General features: G+C 41.2%; 1 protein-coding gene across 1 annotated transcript in view; it reads left to right on the forward strand.

Annotated features, from left to right (window-relative positions):
- The window catches only part of eipr1 (EARP complex and GARP complex interacting protein 1), a 44,736-nt gene extending 25,594 nt beyond the window's left edge, over positions 1-19,142 (forward strand). The window contains 7 exon segments of the mRNA XM_052580072.1: positions 512-594; positions 596-640; positions 9,547-9,574; positions 9,576-9,714; positions 11,247-11,415; positions 13,156-13,183; positions 18,900-19,142. Of these exon segments, the coding sequence (XP_052436032.1) occupies positions 512-594; positions 596-640; positions 9,547-9,574; positions 9,576-9,714; positions 11,247-11,415; positions 13,156-13,183; positions 18,900-19,046 (639 nt within the window). The 3' untranslated portion in view covers positions 19,047-19,142.
- The last annotated feature ends 256 nt before the right edge of the window (positions 19,143-19,398 follow it).

Raw genomic sequence — 19,398 nt, forward strand, 5'->3', positions numbered from 1 at the left:
ATTTTGTGTTTCTTCTCCTTAGCAAAGGAAAAATGTGATACTGCTTTACCATTTAAGTGAAAGAAATAATTTTAAAAAGTAGTATCATTCAAATAAAGATGCTCCCTACTGTTTTTAAGTGTGTTTATCATGCATTAAAATGTCTGATAAGCAGATGATCAAAAGATGGATCAATGTGTTATTGTTTAGTCGCTCAGACTGGTGTTTGTGCTGGAATATTGAATATGTTTTCTCTGTGGTCAGTGAGCTACAGCACAGCAACAAACCCTAAAAAAATCAGCAGGAGAGATTCAAAGAACTGGGAAATCTGCTTCTCAACAGTCTTGTACTTTTTTTCTTTTTCTTGCATTTTTTGCTTCAAATAAAGTTGTGAATGACCTCATAGGAGGTTGGTTTGGTTCGTGGCATATAATGCTTAAAAAAAAACGTTTTATTATTTTAAAAGCCTATGAAATGGCTGATACTTCCAGAAGCAAGGTCACTGAAAAACTGATCGATTCTCCTCCCACAGATCTCGAGCAGCACCACTCTGGAGGGTAAAGGGCAGCTGAGGTTCACAGCAGGCAAGTGAAGCACACATCACAACAGCACACAGCACACAGCACACGGCCATCCGAGGCTGGGACCTGCCGAGCATGAGGTACGACGTGAGGAGCCTCATTCACATACACGCAAGTTAATACTTTTATTCAACAAGAATGCGTTAAATTGTTTAAAAGTGACATTAAAGACATTTATAATGCTATAAATGTTTCTGTGTCAAATAAATTCTGTTCCTTTGAACTTTCTATTCATCAAAGAATCTTGAAAAATTAAATATATCATGGTTTCCCCAAAATATGCAGCAGCCCAACTGTTTTCAACAGTAATGAAAACAAATCAGCCTTATAGAAGGATTTCTGAAGGATCATGTGACACTGAAGAATATAATAATGATGAATAATGATACTGAAAATCCAGAGCAATAAATTACATTTAAACATATATTAGCATAGACACTTTTTTGTAAATGTAATAATATTTCACAATGTTACTGTTTTTTTACTGCGTTTTTGATCAAATAAATACAGGCTTGTTGACTTATTTTCAAAATATGAACAAGTTTGAACACTTTCTTCTTACCAGAAATCCATGTTATCATCGTGTCTGGGAATGCATTATGATACACCATGTACTCATAAACATGGTTATGACTCTACACTCCTATATTCTAGGTTATTCGAAAAAGTACTATTTCTCTTACTTATTTTTAGCATTACATGATGAATGTCATAACAAGAGTAATCTGTCATATTTCCATCCGTAATGTAGTTTATATCAAACTATGTATTAAACCTACAATGTTGAGATAACTTCAGAATGATCATTGTATAACGTTGAGGGAGGATCCTCTGGTATAAAGGGCAGTCTGTGATAGATTGAGGTCGTATGATAACTGTTGAGTGAGAATATGCCCTGCAGTTTGATTGCACTGATTTCAGGAGACATCAGCACATTCATTTACAGCTCAGTGAGGAAGGTGTTAAAGGGAAACTGCTTCATCAAAAGTTTCAGCATAAATGCATTCTCTCTCTCTCTCTCTCTCTCTCTCTCTCTCTCTCTCTAAGAATAATGTCAAATATGTCCAAAGGTACATTCATTTACTTTGCTCTTGATGGTGATGGACAACTTCTGTCATCTGTATATTCCAGATGAAGTTTTTCAATGGTAATGAGAAACAGTATGTATACGTTCTATATGTTATTTTCCATTATAGGTTAAGGATTTTTAGGTTGCTTCATCAACCAGTATTGGCTCCATTAAAAGGACACATGTGGGTGTTAGTAATTGCAATCACTAGGAACCTTTAGATTACACATACAGTACTAAAATTATTCAGTGGTTCATTAAGTGATTTATAATCAAACAGAATCAGTTTGATTGATTTGAATTACAACAGTCAGTCAAACTGTATTTGTTTAGCATTTCTAATAATTAAACAACAGCATTTATATGGCAAAATAATTTGATATGCCATTTTTTATTGAATATAATAAAATAAAAAGTTATAACATGTAATACACACAATGTGCTCGTCATGATCTGGTCATTATTGATGCCACGGGTAACCCGCTGGTCGGGTTGGGGCGGGTAAAGAAATTATCACTTTATTTGCAGAGCGGGTTGGGGCGGGTCATTAAAAAAAAAAAAAAAAAAAAAAAAAAAGATGTTGCTTGCAATTCCCCATAAAATATATATTAAAAAAGTTTGCGGCATTGTTAAAATAAGCTGTGCTAAATGTATTAAACAAAATGTGTTTTTTAGAGAGATAAAATCAAATGTCACGCAGCATATCAATAAGACACATTTTATTATTTAATTCTGTAACTTTCGGGAACACAGGAGACGAGAGATCCAAGAGCAGTGAAGTTTATTGGGTAATCCAAAAATTTGAATCAAACAAGCTGGGGGTCATATCCAAAAATCAGTCCAAATCCAAACAAACAAACAAACAAACAGGAACAGGAACTTGAAAATACAAGGAACGCAAGGAAACCAGGTGATGGAAAAGTCAGGACTGTTACCTGTCGGTAATTTGGACAAGGGAATGAAATGTGCCGCCTTTGAGAACCGGTTCACTACGGTCAAAATGACCGTCATCCCATTAGAGGGCGGTAACGAAATCTAGAGCGATATGGGACCAGGGTCTTGAAGGGACAGACAGCGGTTGAAAAAGCCCATCAGGAGGTCGGTTAGATGACTTACCACTGGCACAAACTGAGCAAGCCAAAACAAAATCACGAACATCACAAGCCATACGTGGCCACCAGAATCGTTGTCTAACCAACCCATTAGTTCTACTTATCCCTGGGTGACAAGCCACATAAGAACAATGACCCCACTGAACAACTTCGGACCTTAACTCCTCCGGCACAAATAAACAGTTCGGTGTGCAACCGGACGGAGGCGTTACCCCTTCTAAGGCCGTCTTGACCTTCACCTCGACCTCCCATACGAGTGCTGAGACCACTAATTTCTCAGGTAACATATGGATGGGGAGAGACACAGGAAGGACAGGAATGTTCAGGTGAAGAATCAAAGAAATTACCATCAGCTCCGGAGTCCAGAAGGGCTTGAAACTCATGATGTTGATTCTTCCACCGCAGTCTCATCGGAAGGAGGGTCGATGATGTTGGTGAGGACTTCTCAGCGGAGATCCCACCCGATAGTAACCTCAAGTTTACTACCGGGCTGGCTCTTTTAACTGGGCATGAGTTGATGTTATGATTTGAGCCTCCACAGTACAAACACAGTCCTTGGGACCTCCTCCGTTCCCTCTCCCTCCGGGACAGCCGAGCTCTACCCACCTGCATGGGCTTGTGGTCGTCGACAGAACCGACCATGTTCTCTCGACTCAAGCGCCCCCTAACATGAGAGATGGTAGATCTAGAAGGACTGGGTTGGCGGCCCAGGCGATTAAACCTTGCGTCAACTCGTAACGCCAGTTCTAGGAGTCCGTTGAGAGTAGGGGGCAGCTCGAGGAGGTAGATCTCCTGCTGAACACGGTCGGATAACCCATGCAGGAATCTATCCCACTGCGCCGCCTCGTTCCACTGGCACGCGGCCGCCAGGGTTCGGAACTCGATGGAGTAGTCGGTGACGTAAGAAGATCCTTGCCGGAGTTCCTCCCTGCCGGTCGCGGCCTGGTCAAAGACTCTTTTCATCTCCTCTGAGAGGGCATGGAACGAGGCACAACATGGGTGTTGATTCTCCCACACCGCCGTCCCCCATAAGGCAGCCTTACCAGACAGTAGTGTGAGCGTAAACGCTACTTTAGACTCTTCAGTAGTGAAGGTGCGGGGCTGTAGGGCGAAATGCATCGAATACTTGGTTAGAAAGGTTCTACAAAACGCTGGCTCACCTGCATAGTTCTCCGGCGACGGAAGTCGCGGCTCTGGCCTGAAGTGGTCCTGGGGAATCTCCCGGGGGATGGACGGCGCAGGCGGTGCGATGGGCACAGTGGGAGATTTGAGCTGATGGATACGCTGGGTGAGCTCTGACACCTGTGCCACCAGCGCTTGGATAGCGCGTCAGGTGTTAGAGGTGCTCTCCTGCTGCTGATCCATGCGTTGACCACTGTGATGCATAAAATCTGTGAAGGTGTTGGTGCTCGCTGCTTCCATGGTGGTGAGATCGTTATGTGACGGTGGGTGAAAGGACAGTCTGGAAGCAAATGCAAGTTTACTAATTTAATGAGAAGATATAGAATGAGTACATAAACAAACAATGACGATGAGACAGCGACACTCGGAGGGGATGGTGAAGAGGTGAGGAATCCAGCTGACGGCGGAGAGAAGGTGAGGCATCCGGATGATGACGGCGTGAGGCAGCAGGAGAGGATGGCACAGGAACTGCGGGGAATGGAGCCGAAGGTAGATGTCCTTGGCTGAGTGAACGTGCGGAGAGTGGATGAGGTTCTAGGGAAACACAGACATCCAAACACAAACAACACTGAGAGCCAGATGAACAGGGTAACCACATCAAACATTAAACAACGATCTCACAAACACAAGACGTGAGACAAGCCAATATAGTGGATGAGTAATGAGTGGCAGCTGTTGCTGATACAGTTAACGGAGACGGCCACAAACTAATCAGTGCAGACGCGGAACACACAGAATTCACCACAAAGTGCAAACACCCTGAGATCACGGTTTACCAACCGTGACAATGCCAAATTATTATTTTTAGCCTACGATCGCGTTCCAATATCCACGTACAACAAAATGTTTTGCATAACATCTGTAATAACACTTAACAGCACATATTTTATTACGTATTTAAACTGAGCAGCGTTTTTTTTTCTGTTTGTTTGACCGTATTTTATTATGGTAATGAACAGGCTGTATTGTTAAAGTAGCATAGCTTAACTTGATTTTTTCTCTTCTAACAGTGGGAGCAACTTCTCCTTTTAGTCATAAAGAGCATAATCAGAATTCTAACGGTTTGCCTTTATTTGTGTACATTCACAATAAAAACAAACCTTTGTGCATTATTTTTAACGGGTCACAGACACTTATCCTTTCTAATTTAATTAATCTCTAATTTAAAATAATCTTGTCAGTTAATAATCGGTTAACGAGCGTCGGTTGTCGGTTAGGAAAAATAACCGAAATGAACATCCCTAATTTGAATATATATTTTCATATTTTATTAGCGGACCCCGCGGGTAACCACCATTTAAAATAACAATTAAAAAGTTAAAATAAAATTAAATATGTAATAATAATGTATAATGTTATGAATATATCATGCTAATATAATTGATGGATTCTTACCGTAATTGTGATAAAAAATTTTAAATATTGAAATAAAAGGGTTAAAAAGTATAACAATTTTATTTTTTAATTAGAATTGTATTTATTTATTATTATTATTATTTATCCTCTTCAGGCTGCTTTTGTGTGTGTGTGTGTGTGTGTGTGTGTGTGTGTGTGTGACATCTTTACTGCAAAAAAATGTGAGCCACACACGTCAGTGTTTTTACACCGGATGTCTTCGCAGTGTGTCAAACATCCACAGACTGTCTCCTGACCTTTTAACTTTCTTGCTGTCTATCGAATTACCCGTAGCCTTCAGAAAGTGCCATTTCCTGCAGAGTGTTTAAGAGCTGTTTGAAACCCACATGCTCTTAAACTGTCTTCCTCGTAGACGGAGGCAGATGTCAGGTCTCGAGCCCTACCATTCAGCCGTCATGTGCCTGGCTGTTGCCATGGAAACAGAGGTCCGGCTCCGCAGACCGATCCGCTCAGCCACGGCCATTTATCAGCCGGCCTTGCCTCGCTGCAGTGCAGAACTGGAGCTCAGAATGACTTCTGCGGCCAGGATAGGGATGCAGATTGGCCTGCGCCTGTCCGCAGGCTTATGGATCAACACAACTAATCTCTGTCTGATTTTGTGTGGCGGGTGCTCACCCAGGCTTTGCCCATTTTGCCAATTTCACATTTACAAGCATGAAGGACTCAGGAGCAGCACAGCTAACCTCATTTCTTGCTCCACTTCCTTGGCTGGGTCGGTGCTGGCTGTGGCTCAGGATGCGTCCCCTGCTCCTTAACCATGAGAGGGAGAAAGTTTGCAACCTGTCCGTCTGTTAAAAGTCTCCTTTGTCACGTCTGCGTGGTTTGAGAGGCCAACGAGAGGGCATGCGACAATATCAGCATAGAGTCTGGCCATTTGTCAAGAGCAAGCTATAAAACCCTTTTTTAAGGGGCATTACCATTTACTGTGTAAGGGATAGTCCAGCTAAAGTTAAAACTCTGTCAACATTTACTGAACACAAAAGAAGATATTATGAAGGATGTGTAAACAAGCAGCTGGTCCCTGTTGACTTCATAGTCAATGGGGACTGGAAATTAGTTCCTAAATTTTCTTCTTTTGTTCTTGGTTTTAATTATTTTGGTACATTTTATAAACTCTATCACAAGACAATTCATGTAATATATTATGTATTTCTCCAAATAATTTCTTTCTGCGTTAAGTCATACTTACGTAAGGAAAAAAAAAATGGTCACACTATATATTTAGTGGTATAACTCCTATGTACTAACATGAAATATCTTCAAGACTATGGATTTACTTCATAACTGCATGTTGTTCTGGACAATTCACACTTTTACTGCTAATTTACTGTATTTGCTGTAGGGTTGGGTTTTAATAGTAAGGCTAGGGCTATTGTTAGGATTATAAGGGTTTTGTAATACAATTAGGGATGAAGTTAACAGTACTGTACAAATAAATGCAAATACTTTAAATGTAAACCTTTTCGATTAGGAAGCACATGGTATTCACTGTGAAGTACTAATAAACTGCCAGTATGCTAATACTATGCATGCTAATTAATAATGAGTTATAGCAGCTAGTTAACATTGACTATGTGTTCTGTAGTATACCATAAATACAGTCAACCAAAATGTGCATTATATATATATTGCATCAAATGGTTGAGTACTAGTACTAGTATATAAGCAATACAGTGTGACTGAAAATTAGTTTTTACATGAATTAAATAATAATTTAATTTTTAATGGCATAATTTTAAGTGAGTGTGTGAGGAACTAAATCACTATCATCTTTCTGTAAATGCCACTCATTAGGACATTTGAGTGCACTAAACACCCTTTCAGTCACAATTCTGAGAAAGACTTGATTGTCGATTAAGTCACTTGATTTTGATTTTTGTTACTGATATAACCTGTGCACCTCAACTCTTGGAGTTTACTTTACATTCTTATAATCAACTTTTGTGTGAGAAATGTAAGAGAGGGTCAGTGTGGCTGTCGGTCAACACACTGTGGCTGTGCTGAAAATGTCTGAAGACATGATAAGATGATGGAATTAAGGCTACAACAAATAATCAAAAGACTCATAAAAAATCAATAATGATGATCAACAATAAATTTCATTATGAATTAAAGCTGCAAGCAGCATTGAAAGGGATCTTGCACCTGGACTCACCGCCTCTCGGTGGCTTTAGGAAAACAGTGAATGGTCAGTGATATACATTTAAAGTGGGACATATAGGAGGAATATGTCAGACATTTATATGTGCCAAACTTCTTGCTGCCAGCTGGTGGCGTTATGACTATAACTGAATATTTGCATGTAGATGTCTTCAAACCAGGACTTCATCAAACATATAAAGTTTGGTGCAGATTGAACATGGTATGTTTGAGTTACTCTAAAACTTGACATATCCTTTTGCCAACAGGTGACGCTTTAATTATAAGTGTATATTGCCTTTAAATGTCTTCAGGCCAGGACTCTTACCAAACAAGTCTAGTGCAGATTGGACATTGAATATTTAAGTTAGTGTAAAAAAAAGTAATTTTCTTTTGACAGGAGATGGCTCTATAACAGAATATTGACCTTTATATGTATTTAAGCTTGGACTCTTATCAAACGTGTGAATTTTGGGGCAGATTGGACATTTATAGTTACAACAACTTCTATTCTAATGGTGAGACATTGAATTTTGTCACACTGTCATGGACAGTATTTTAACGAAAACTCAAGATATTTTCAATTAAACATTGCAAAGGTCTTTAGAGTAGACTGACCAAATATATTGTTGATGTCATTAAATCTCTAGGAGGAGTTTGTTAGAGCATAAAACATGCCACTTCCTGTTTGCAGCAGGAGGCGCTATGACTATAACTGAATATGTTTTGAGCATATTTAGGCCCACAAAAATGCGATTCATTTTGGAATTCCAAGCAATTCCAGTAGGGTCCTCACACCAACAGTGCTCTGGCCCTAATTAGTTGGGTCTGTGTAGAATTAAAGGACCTTCACAAGTAATTAAAATAAAAATGTACTTTTATATAACAATTTTCAATGAATGACATATTGTTTCACGTGGCCAGATTGCTGTGTCTTTGATAGATTATTTATATGTTGTATAGGTTAACTTGTAAACTGTTATCTGTGCATGTGATGGAATATCATCACTAGTACAATTCTTATTTCACTGTTGACAGAAAATGAGAAAAAAAATGACCAAAGATTTGTTGTCGATCAATAGCTAAACCATATTTGACTGAAATCTTACATAGAATAAATAAAATACTTCCTGATTACTGTAGTTTAAAATGTATAGAAGGAGAGTACTGAGCTAGACGTAGAATAACAGTAAGACAATCTAGTTTTTAAATTGTAAAAAAAAAGAAAAAAAGAATTGTCCGATTAATCAATTGGCATAATAATTGTCAAATCGATTGATTTGCTAACTAGCTTTTAGTTGCATCCCTAGAGAGTGCTGAGAAAGCTGTGGAATAACAACATATTTCACTTATAAAATAAGAAAATATATATTTGACAACTTAAGATTTTGATGGAAGAAGTAATTGTCCGATTATTTGATTGCCATAAGATTAGTTAGTTGCAGCCCTAGATGGCATATTGATGTCCTCTGCCATTGAGTTAATATTTCCACTCAATAAAACAAGACTCTCGATGTTAACATGGCTCTCGAGCGGCTGAGTTAGACTTGTCTCGAATGGAGACTTAATTGAATCTCCATACACTCTCACATGTCAAATATTTCACTTCCTGTTTTAATGAGATTTTTAATTAGGGTGTTAATTGTCTAATGAGTGTGTGGCAAGATAGCCGGCTAATGGGAGTAAAAAAATCCAGACGTGATGGTGTAGTAATGTGTCTGGACTGTGTTTAGTCCATACAGATGAGCCTGAGGTCCTCTAAAGCACACACTCACAGAGACACACACACAGAGCACCTTTACGAGGTTTACAATCACCTTGCGAGAGGACGCCAGCAGCCTGTGCTTTATGGCTTGTCACACTTTTACACGCCGCTTGATGGAGGTTTGACCTTCAGACCCAGACGCTCGGGCTGCTTTTGATTCATGAGAAACGCTCTATACTTATCTCTCTCTTTCCCACTCTGTCTGTTCCTCTCATTCTCTTCTGTGATTCTCTCTCCATTGTTCGTTTGCTTTCTCGTCTGTTTTGGTCTGAGTGTGTGATGTGATGTTTTTTTTGCTCACAGTCAGATCTACTGCATTGAAAGCGCTCATTGGGCAGCTGGTGCGAGACTTGGATTTCAAACCCAACGAGCAGTATTACCTGACCATCTGCGGAGACGACTGTAAAGTCAAGTTCTGGGACGTGCGTCACATCAACGAACCCGTCAAGTGTCTGGAGGAGCACTCTCACTTGAAAATATAATAAAAACATAAAAAAAATATTGTGATATATTATTACACTTTAAAATGACTCTTTTGTATTTGAATATATATCTGTGATTTTCTGCTCAGTTATATTGGTGCTCAATTATTAACAATGGTCCTTTTTGTTATCGATATTGAAAACAATTATGGCTGTGTAACATTTATGTAGAAATTGTAATGAATTATTTTTTCAGGATTCTTGTTTTAAAACATATCTACTTACCCCATACAGTTGAATGGTAGTGTATCACAGTCTCCCCAATAATATTGTGCAGCACAACTGTTTTCAACATTGGTAATAATCAGAAATGTTTCTTGAGCAGTAAATGATCATATTATTCTGATTTCTGAAGATCATGTGACACTGAAGACTGGAGGAATGATGCTGAAAATACAGCTGCGCATCACAGAAATAAATAACACTTTACAGCATATATTTACATAGAAAACAGACTTTTAAATGGTTTTATTTGTATTTTTAATTAAATAAATGCAGGCTTGGAAACATCAACTCTTAACCTCAACTTTTTTGTTGTTTGTTTGTTTGTTTTTATATAAAAATTTGTTTATTACTTACGAAACAGAATTGAATCTGTCAATAATGATACTACCTTGTGTCCTGTCCATTATATCAGCAGTAGCTTTATATTAGTTGAAATGCATGTGTGTGAGATCTCTGTTAATTAGCTGCTAATCCGTCTAATGTGACTTACCTTTGCAGCCACATTTATAATTGTATTTTAGTCAAAGAGAATCATCTTTTTATGAGGTTTGAGGCTTGTGTTAGCACGATCTTTTACATTTTTCTTTTGAATCCATCCTTTCTGTGCTATTTTATCTGTGCGTGTCGGGTTTCAACATTGTTATCTTAAATGTAGAAGACAGTATTTTAATTAGTGTGTATATATCTGTGCTCTTACATCTTGCTGATGCTATAGTTGTGTGTTATAGTGCTCCGGCCTCCGGGGTGTGTTAACGTAGCTGGATTTAGCTCACTGCAGATCTATTTCAGTGAAGAAAGAGGAGTGTGTGTGATTGTGAGAGAGTATCTGCTCGTAGGTGTGAGTCACTGGATATAATTGCCTCAGAATCACACACACACGCACGTGCGCACACCAATCAAGGCATGATAGCATGTCAGCAGGATGCTATCTCTTAAAGATAGAGGCGCCGGATCAATCAGAGCCGTTTTGATCCTATTTAGATAGGAAAGAGCCACAACAACAATGTCCCGTACATGATTCTCATTTCTTGTGTTTGCAGCGACAGGGGTTCGGCTGAGCCTCGGGCTGGGAGGTATTAGGGAATTTTCTGGGATAGGAGACAGATTAGTTAGGGAGAAGTCTTGACTGAGCCAGATTTGACTGCTGACAGCTGAGTTATCCTCCCACAGTCCCTGGCTATGAGGGCTGGGATCCTTTTCTGAGCTGTGCCCGGGGCTTAAATAGATGGAGGAAGGAGAAATAAGAGAAATAAGTCTGGGAACGCAGGCGTGTGTGACGCTGGGCTGTTTGTTCCAGGGTGTGGAGTGTGAGGTACAATCACTCTCACAACCAGCTGCTGCTCACCGGCAGCAGCGACAGCAGGGTCATCCTGTCCAACATGGTGTCCATCTCCTCAGAGCCGCTCGGACACCTGGTGGACGACGACGAGCTCAGTGACAATGAGGAGAGCCATCAGGAAGAAAAGTACACCTCCCTTTCTATCTCTCTCCCCTTCCACATCAGCTTCTTTTAGGTCCTCAGATATTCTATATGAATGCAACAAAATAAATTTGTTCTCTTCAGTTGAATTCCGTTCAGGTCAGTTCAGTCCAGCTTAGTGTTTTTCAGTCCAGTTTGGTTCAGTTAAATTCCACAAAATATATTTGTTCTTTTCAAATGAGTTCAGTACACTTCTATTAATTTCCAGTTCAGTAGAATTTCGTTCAGGCTAGTTCAATGTTAACGATAATTATTGCGATATAATTTTCCTCTATAAAGCTACAACAAGAATTTGAAACATTTTCGATATAAAAAATGTAAGGAAACAGCGCTACGCCAGACGGAGCGTTTATCCGCTCGGCTCAAAGTTCAAACAGCAGCACAGCGAGAGCTTCACTTGAACAGATGCTTAACTCAAAAGTCTCGGTCATGTAACACTAAACAACACTGTGAGATCTGGTGTAAGGCGCCTCAATTCAGCCAAGAACACAAATGACTTGTGATGTAAATTAGTTTATAGAAATAGCACTGACAAATAGAGAAAAAGATATAGTCAGAAGGCTTTTCAGTCTATAAATACCATGGATTTATTGTAGTAACACTAACTGCACCATGGTGTGTGCTTTTAACTGTGGTTATCGTGGTCTAAATGTATGCTACTATGGAAGACCAATAGTTTATTTTACTAAAACTCAAGCAGTCATAATGATCAAATAATTAAAGTTGTTACAATTTTTACAGATGTTACTGTTTTTAATAATGAACTTTAATTTACATCTGAAACCTAACTCAAACTACTGTAAAATATGCATTTCTAAGGGAGTCAGGCAACACAAATCTGTTTCATGATTTAAAACATTATCCCTCATTAGAGGGTCCAGAAACTAAGAAATTACTGTTTCTATAAATTCATCTATTTAATGTTTCTGTTTATTTGGGTAAGTGAAAATAACTGCAAAATTGTAAAGAATTCAAGAATTTGAAGTCTTTATCATATTCTGACCATGACAAGTAGTTTAAAATCACAATAAATAAAAAAAATGGGAATTTAAATTTGAAAGAAATAGAGATTGGAATTTATCATGACAATTATCAATATTGATGATTTAAAAAAGTTTTATCAAGATAATTTTTTGGCCATATTGCCTAGCCCTAGTTTAAGTCAGTTAAGTCTAGCTCAGTCTTTTTCAGTTCAGTTTGATTAAGTGTGATTCTAGGATTTTATTCAATGTAATTCATTATAATTCTGTTCAATTCTGTTTGTTTCAATTCAGTTAAGTGCAATTTAAGTTAGTTGAGTTCATTTTCAGTTGAGTTCAGTACCGTTCCATTAAATTCTAATAATTTTAATCCAGTTCAATATAAATTAGATCATGCCATTCCATTATATCTAGCTCTGTGTTTTTCAGTTCAGTTTGATCCAGTTCAATTATAAGAAATACATTTGTTATTTTCAACTGAGTTCCAAGCAGTTCTATACTTTTTTTTATTTAATTCAGTCAAGTTCAGTTCAGTCTAACTCAGTATTTTTCAGTTCTGTTTGACTCAGTTAAATTCCTCAAAATATATTTATTTTCAGTTATATTCTATTAATTTCAATCCGGTTCAACATAGTTCAGTTCAGGTCAGATCAATTTAGTCTAGCCCAGTATTGTTATTTTTAATTAAGTTTAGTATAATTCTATTAATTTCAGTCCAGTTCAGTACAACTGTAATGGCAATGAGGGTGAGGGAGCAATTGCAAGTAACAATAGTAGATTTATTGAGGCACACAAGTATACAGTGGTAACTGCAGGGACAAACGGAGTGTAGGGAGATGATGTCATAGGTTTCCAGGAAGTGGTGATGAGGTGAGGCAGCAGGAGAGCGGGACACAGGAACTGAGATGAGTGATCCGATGTGAGTGGAGTGGATGGGGTTCCAGAGGTGTGAAGATCCAGCGAGGAGATGAAACAGGGAAAACAGGAACCAAAAACCAGGCATACAACAGGGAGCTTCAAACAACGATCTGACAAACACAAGATGAAAGACAGGGCAATAAGTAGGGAGCAGGTAATGAGTGGCAGCTGTGGCTGATGAACAATTAACGGAGACGCCCACATGAAACGATCAGTGCTGACGAGAGACACACTAAACTTCACCCACATAGTGCTAAACAGAGATGACGGTTTAACCAACTGTGACAGTATCCTCCCCTCTAGGAACACCTCCTGGCTTTCCCTGATGACCTTACCTGTCGATTGTAATCATCAAATAGGGAGTTATCCAGTATGCCCCTAGCAGGTACCCAACTCCTCTTTTCTGGACTGTAACCTTCCCAGTCCACCAAGTACTGAAATCCTTGACCCCTACGTCTCGAGTCCATTATGCAATTTACTGAATAGGTGGGTTCCCCATCTATGCACTCTAATGGGTAGAGGCCCGTGGATGAAGCTGGTAGCGAGTTATGTGCGTACTCAACCATAGAGAGTTGTTGGCTCGAGGATGAAGGATTCTTGGAGCCTAGGGCTGTGCAAAAAATCGAATGCGATTTTCATGTACATCTCATAAGTAAAGACGCTCCTGTAATTAGTAGTATATCAACAGGACGTGCATTCAGATTCGGGTTGCCAGGTTTTCACAACAAATCCTTCCCCGTTGCTTCTCAAAATTATTCCAAACGTAGTCCAATCGCATTTCCAGGAGGATAAAAATTGCTTCCTGGGGTTAAAATATATATGTTTTTTGGCAGGGTTGCATTGGTAATATTCGCATTTTAGGGGCTAAAAATCACATTATTGGTATTGTCGCTTCGACCCACGGACATGAAAAACATCCACAGACTTGGCAACACTGGTTGACATTTACTACACAGAGCCGTAATTCACTGACAGTCTACGCAAAATCGATTTTAAAATCGCAGGCGATTCTTCGTCGATTTTGAAAGTGATTTTGTGTTGGTTGTTGGTAGACTACGGCTCTGTGTAGTAACTGCCGTTTCACCTGAACCAGTGTTGCCAAGTCTGCGGTCTAAAATGCACATTTTACCAAGTTAACCCTGCCAAAAACGTATATTTTAACCCCGGGAAGCTATCTTTAAAGGGGAAACCTCCTGGAAACATGCTTGGGCTAGTTTTGAGAAGCAACTGGGCAGGATTTGTTGTGAAAACCTGGCAACCCTTATCTGAACGCACGTGCTGGAGATATACTTCTAATTACAGGAGCGTCTTTACTGATGAGATGCGCATGAAAATCGCATTTGATTTTTTGAACAGCCCTACTGGAGACCAAACATCGCAATATTCTCTTCAAATCTTGGTTGGCACGCTCGGACTGACCATTGCTCTGGGGATGATAACCTGAAGACAGGATAACCGTAGCTCCCAATAATTTACAAAATTATTGCCAAAATTTGGACACAAATAGGGAACCCCTGTCAGAGACCACGTCTATCGGGAGGCCATGTAACCATGTAACTTGCCTTGGCTGACAGTAATTTGGGCAAGGGAATGAAATGTGATGCCGTCGAGAATTGGTCCACTATGGTCAAAACAACTGTCATACCATTAGAGGGCGGGAGGACGTTAACAAAATCTAGAGCGATGTGGGACCAGGGTCATGAAGTGACAGACAGCGGTTGAAGTAACCCATGTGGAGGTCAGTTAGATGGCTTACCACTGGCACAAACTGAGCAGGCCAAAACAAAATTGTGAATGTAGCGAGCCATGAGTGGACACCAGATTCGTTGCTTTACTAAGCATGTCGGACCGCAACCCCTCCAGAATGAACAACCGATACGGTGGGCACCCAGGCGGAGGCATTACCCCTTCTAAGGCCATCTTCACCTTCGACTCGACCTCCCATATGAGTGATGAGATAACTACTTTCTCAGGTAAAATACACTCGGAAGTCACCGGGCGGATGGATTTAAAATACGTGACAAAGAATAGTGTTTGATGTTCTTGGAACCTGGGCGGTACGATAAAGAAAAGTCAAAACGACCAAAAAAAGTGCCGACCTAGCCTGCCTGGAGTTTAGTCTTTTGGCAGTTCTAATATATTCTAAATTCTTATGGTCGGTCCAGACAATGAAAGGTACCCCCGGCCCTCCCAACCAATGACCCCACTCCCCCTATGCCATCTTGATGGCAAACAATTCTCTGTTACCAATATCATAGTTACGTTCGGCAGGAGATAAATGATGAGGAAAAAAAACACGCAAGCGTGCATCTTGTCATCTGAGGCAATGCGTTGGGAAAGCACTGCACCTACTCCCACCTCTGATGCGTCGACCTCCACCACGAACTGACGTGTGGGATCAGGGGCGACTAAGATGGGAGCCGAAACAAAGTGACTCTTGAGGTTGGTAAATACAGCTTCGCCTGTATCGGACCACCTGAACGTTGTTCTGGGGGTGGTCAAGGCGGTCAGAGGTGAGATTCGTTGGCTGAAATTGTGAATAAAACACAGATAAAAATTGGAGAAACCCAGAAACTGCTGTAGGGCATTACGGGAATCTGGACTTGGCCAATCTATCATAGCCTTAACCTTGTGAGGATCCATATGATCCAGACGAGACCATGTAATCTAAACCCATTCTCTAGCCTCTGGAGCACTAGTCTGACATGTTGCACGTGTTCCTAGAGAGATGAAGAAAAAATCTATTTGTCATCCAGGTAAACAAATATGAATTGATCTACCATGTCTCTCAACACGTCATTAACGAGTGCTTGAAAAACTGCTGGAGAGTAGGAAAGCACGAATGGCATATCACCCTGGAGCCCAAGACCGGTTTCCCACTGAAGCTAAGCAGGGCTGAGCCTGGTCAGTACCTGGATGGGAGACCTCCTGAGAAAACTAGGTTGCTGCTGGAAGAGGTGCTAGTGAGGCCAGCAGGGGGTGTTCACCCTGTGGTCTGTGTGGGTCCTAGCGCCCCAGTGTAGTGATGGGGACGCTATACTGTCAACAAGCACCGTCCTTCGGATGAGACGTTAAACCGTGGTCCTGACTCTCTGTGGTCATTAAAAATCCCAGGATGTCTTTCGAAAAGAGTAGAGGTGTGACCTCGGCATCCTGGCTAAATTCGCCCATTGGCCTCTGACCATCATGGCCTCTTAACAATCCCCATATCTGCTGATTGGCTTCATCACTCTGTCTCCTCTCCACCAGTAAGCTGGTGTGTGGTGGGCGTTCTGGCGCAAAATGGCTGCCGTCGCATCATCCAGGTGGATGCTGCACACTAGTGCTAGGGACTTACCTGGGACTAACTTTATGGCACAGTCATAGGGACGATGCGGAGGAAAAGAAACAGCGTGGGACTTACTGAACACCTCCTTCAGATCCACATACTCTGGGCCTTCTCCTGAAAAAATAAATAAATAAAAAAACAGACACAGACACAGAGGAACAAACAGACACCAGACAGGACTCATTCGCTCCACAAGGTGATGGTGTTGGAACCCCAATCCACTCGTGAATTGTGCTTGACCAGCCAAGGGTGACCTAGGACAATGGGTGCCACGGGGGAATTAATGAGGAGGAAGGGAATGGTCTCAGTGTGGTTTCCAGAGGTGTGGAGAGTTATGGGTCCAGTGGTGAATGTGATGTTGGGAAGTTCCTGGCCGTTAAGAACTCTGATGGAGATCTGGTGCGAGTGAAGTTACCCTCCACTCTGGAGTCCAGAAGGGCTTGACAGGTGTGCGTGTTGTTGGCCAATCTCAGTCTCACCGGAAGGAGAGTGGATGATGAGGACTTCCCGGTGGAGATCCCACCCGATAGTAGCCCCAAGTTTACTAATGGGCTTGTTCCTCTTACCGGGCAAGAGAGTTGAAAATGTCCAGAGCCACCGGAATACAGACAGAGTCCACGGGACCTCCACCTCTCTCTCTACTCACGGGACAGCCGAGCTCTACCCACCTGCATTTCCTCGTGATCGAGGAAGGGGCCAGCCGTGTTCTCTCTGCTCAGGTTGCCAATCTCAGCGTTGCTGGGAAAACATGTAGAACGGGCGTGCAGTCCCAGTCATTCAATGCAAGCATTCCCCTCAAAGCGCCAAGTCAATACCCCCGTTGAGACTAGATGGCAAATCAAGCAGGTAGATCTCCTTATGAACACGGTCGGCCAGCTCATGCAGGAAAATATCCCACTGTGCCTCCTCGTTCCACTTGCTTTCGGCCGCCAATGTGCGAAACTCAATGGAGTAGTCTGCAACGGAAAGGTCCCCCTGTTTGAGACCCGCGTGTCTCCTGGCAGCTTCCTTGCCAGCTACTGCTCTGTAGAAAACTCTCTTCATTTCGGCCGCAAGGGTGTAGAACGAGGTGCAGCATGGGTCTCGGTTCTCCCACACTGCCGTTCCCCACAAGGCTGCCTTCCTGGAGTGCAAGGTGAGAACAAACCCAACCTTAGACTCTTCTGTCTCGAAGGTGCGAGGCTGCAATGAGAAATACATGGAACATCTGGTAAGGAATGCTCTACAGAAATTCGGCTCACCGGAGTAACTCTCAGGAACTGGTAGATGGGGCTCTGGTCAATAGCTGGTCTCAGGGATAGCTCGGGGAACAGACGGTGTGGGTGGCGCAGCGTGAGTGGTTAGCTGTTGGAAATGCTGGGTGAACTTGGACACCTGCGTCACCACGCTGTGGTGGATGAATTCAGAGACTGAGGTTGAATTTGCTGCTTCCATGGTTGATCAGTTTGCTCTGTAATGGCAATGAGGGTGAGGAAGCAATTGCAAGTAACAATAGTGGATTTATTGAGGCACGCAAGTGTACAGTGGTAACAGCAGGGACAAACGGTGTGTAGAGAGATGATGTCACAGCTGTCCAGGAAGTGGCGATGAGGTGAGGCAGCAGGAGAGCGTGACGCAGGAACTGAGATGAGCGATCTGATGTGAGTGGAGTGGATGGGGTTCCAGAGGTGTGAAGATCCAGCGAGGAGATGAAACAGGGAGAAACAGGAACAAGAAACCAGGCATACAACAGGGAGCTTCAAACAATGATCTGACAAACACAAAATGAAAGACGGGGCAATAAGTAGGGAGCAGCTAATGGTTGATCAACAATTAACAGAGACGCCCACATGAAATGATCAGTGATGATGAGAGACACACAAAACTCCACTCACATAGTGCTAAGCAGAGATCACGGTTTAACCAACTGTGACAACAATTAGGCCAGATCAGTTTAGCTCAGTGTTTTTTTTTTTTTTTTCAGTTCAGTTTGATTCAGTTAAATTCCACAAAATATATTTTATTTTCAATTGATTTAAGTTCAATTCGTTTTCATTTCAATCCAGTTCAGTACAATTTAATTCAGGTCGTTTATTTTTCATTTGAGCTCAGATACTGTTATATTAAATCCTTATAAAGTCAATCCAGTTCAGAATAGTTCAGATCAGGTTAGTTCTGTTTAGTCAAGCTCTGTTAAATCACACAAAAAGAATGCATAGTTACAATCAGCAATATTTAATTCTATTTATTTTAGTCTAGTTCAGTATAGTTTAGATCAGATCAGTTCAGTTAGCGTGTATGCAGTGGAGTGGTCTGCTGCAAACCCTTGGCTGTTCGTCTCCCTCAGCTATGACGGCTGGCTGGTGATTAACAGAGTCCCTCAAGCCCTCAAGTACCGCATCCTACTGTAGAGCAGGTGGGCAACTGAATGATGGAAAACAGGGACACCAATGATACTATTCAATATTGAGTAATGTGTAAAAAATAACAGTTGGTCCCTCTCTTTTCCCAGGATGAACTCACATTCCCAGCTTCTGCAGACGTGGATGAGTGCAACCCTGCTTTGACTTCATACAGGACTGTTTGAGTAAACTCTGTCACATCAGACATCTGTAGCAGCTGAGCTGTTACTCGTCACTGTATTAGTGTGGTGATTTCCCAACACCTGATGATTTATTGAGCTGGTCTGCCGTTCATCAGCACCCGCATTAGTTTATATGAATGCAGATATCGGTGTTCTGTTTGGTGCTGTGGGAAATCAGA

The sequence above is a fragment of the Carassius gibelio genome, chromosome B17 (assembly GCF_023724105.1).
Source record: "Carassius gibelio isolate Cgi1373 ecotype wild population from Czech Republic chromosome B17, carGib1.2-hapl.c, whole genome shotgun sequence".
In the NCBI taxonomy this organism is placed as follows: domain Eukaryota; kingdom Metazoa; phylum Chordata; class Actinopteri; order Cypriniformes; family Cyprinidae; genus Carassius; species Carassius gibelio.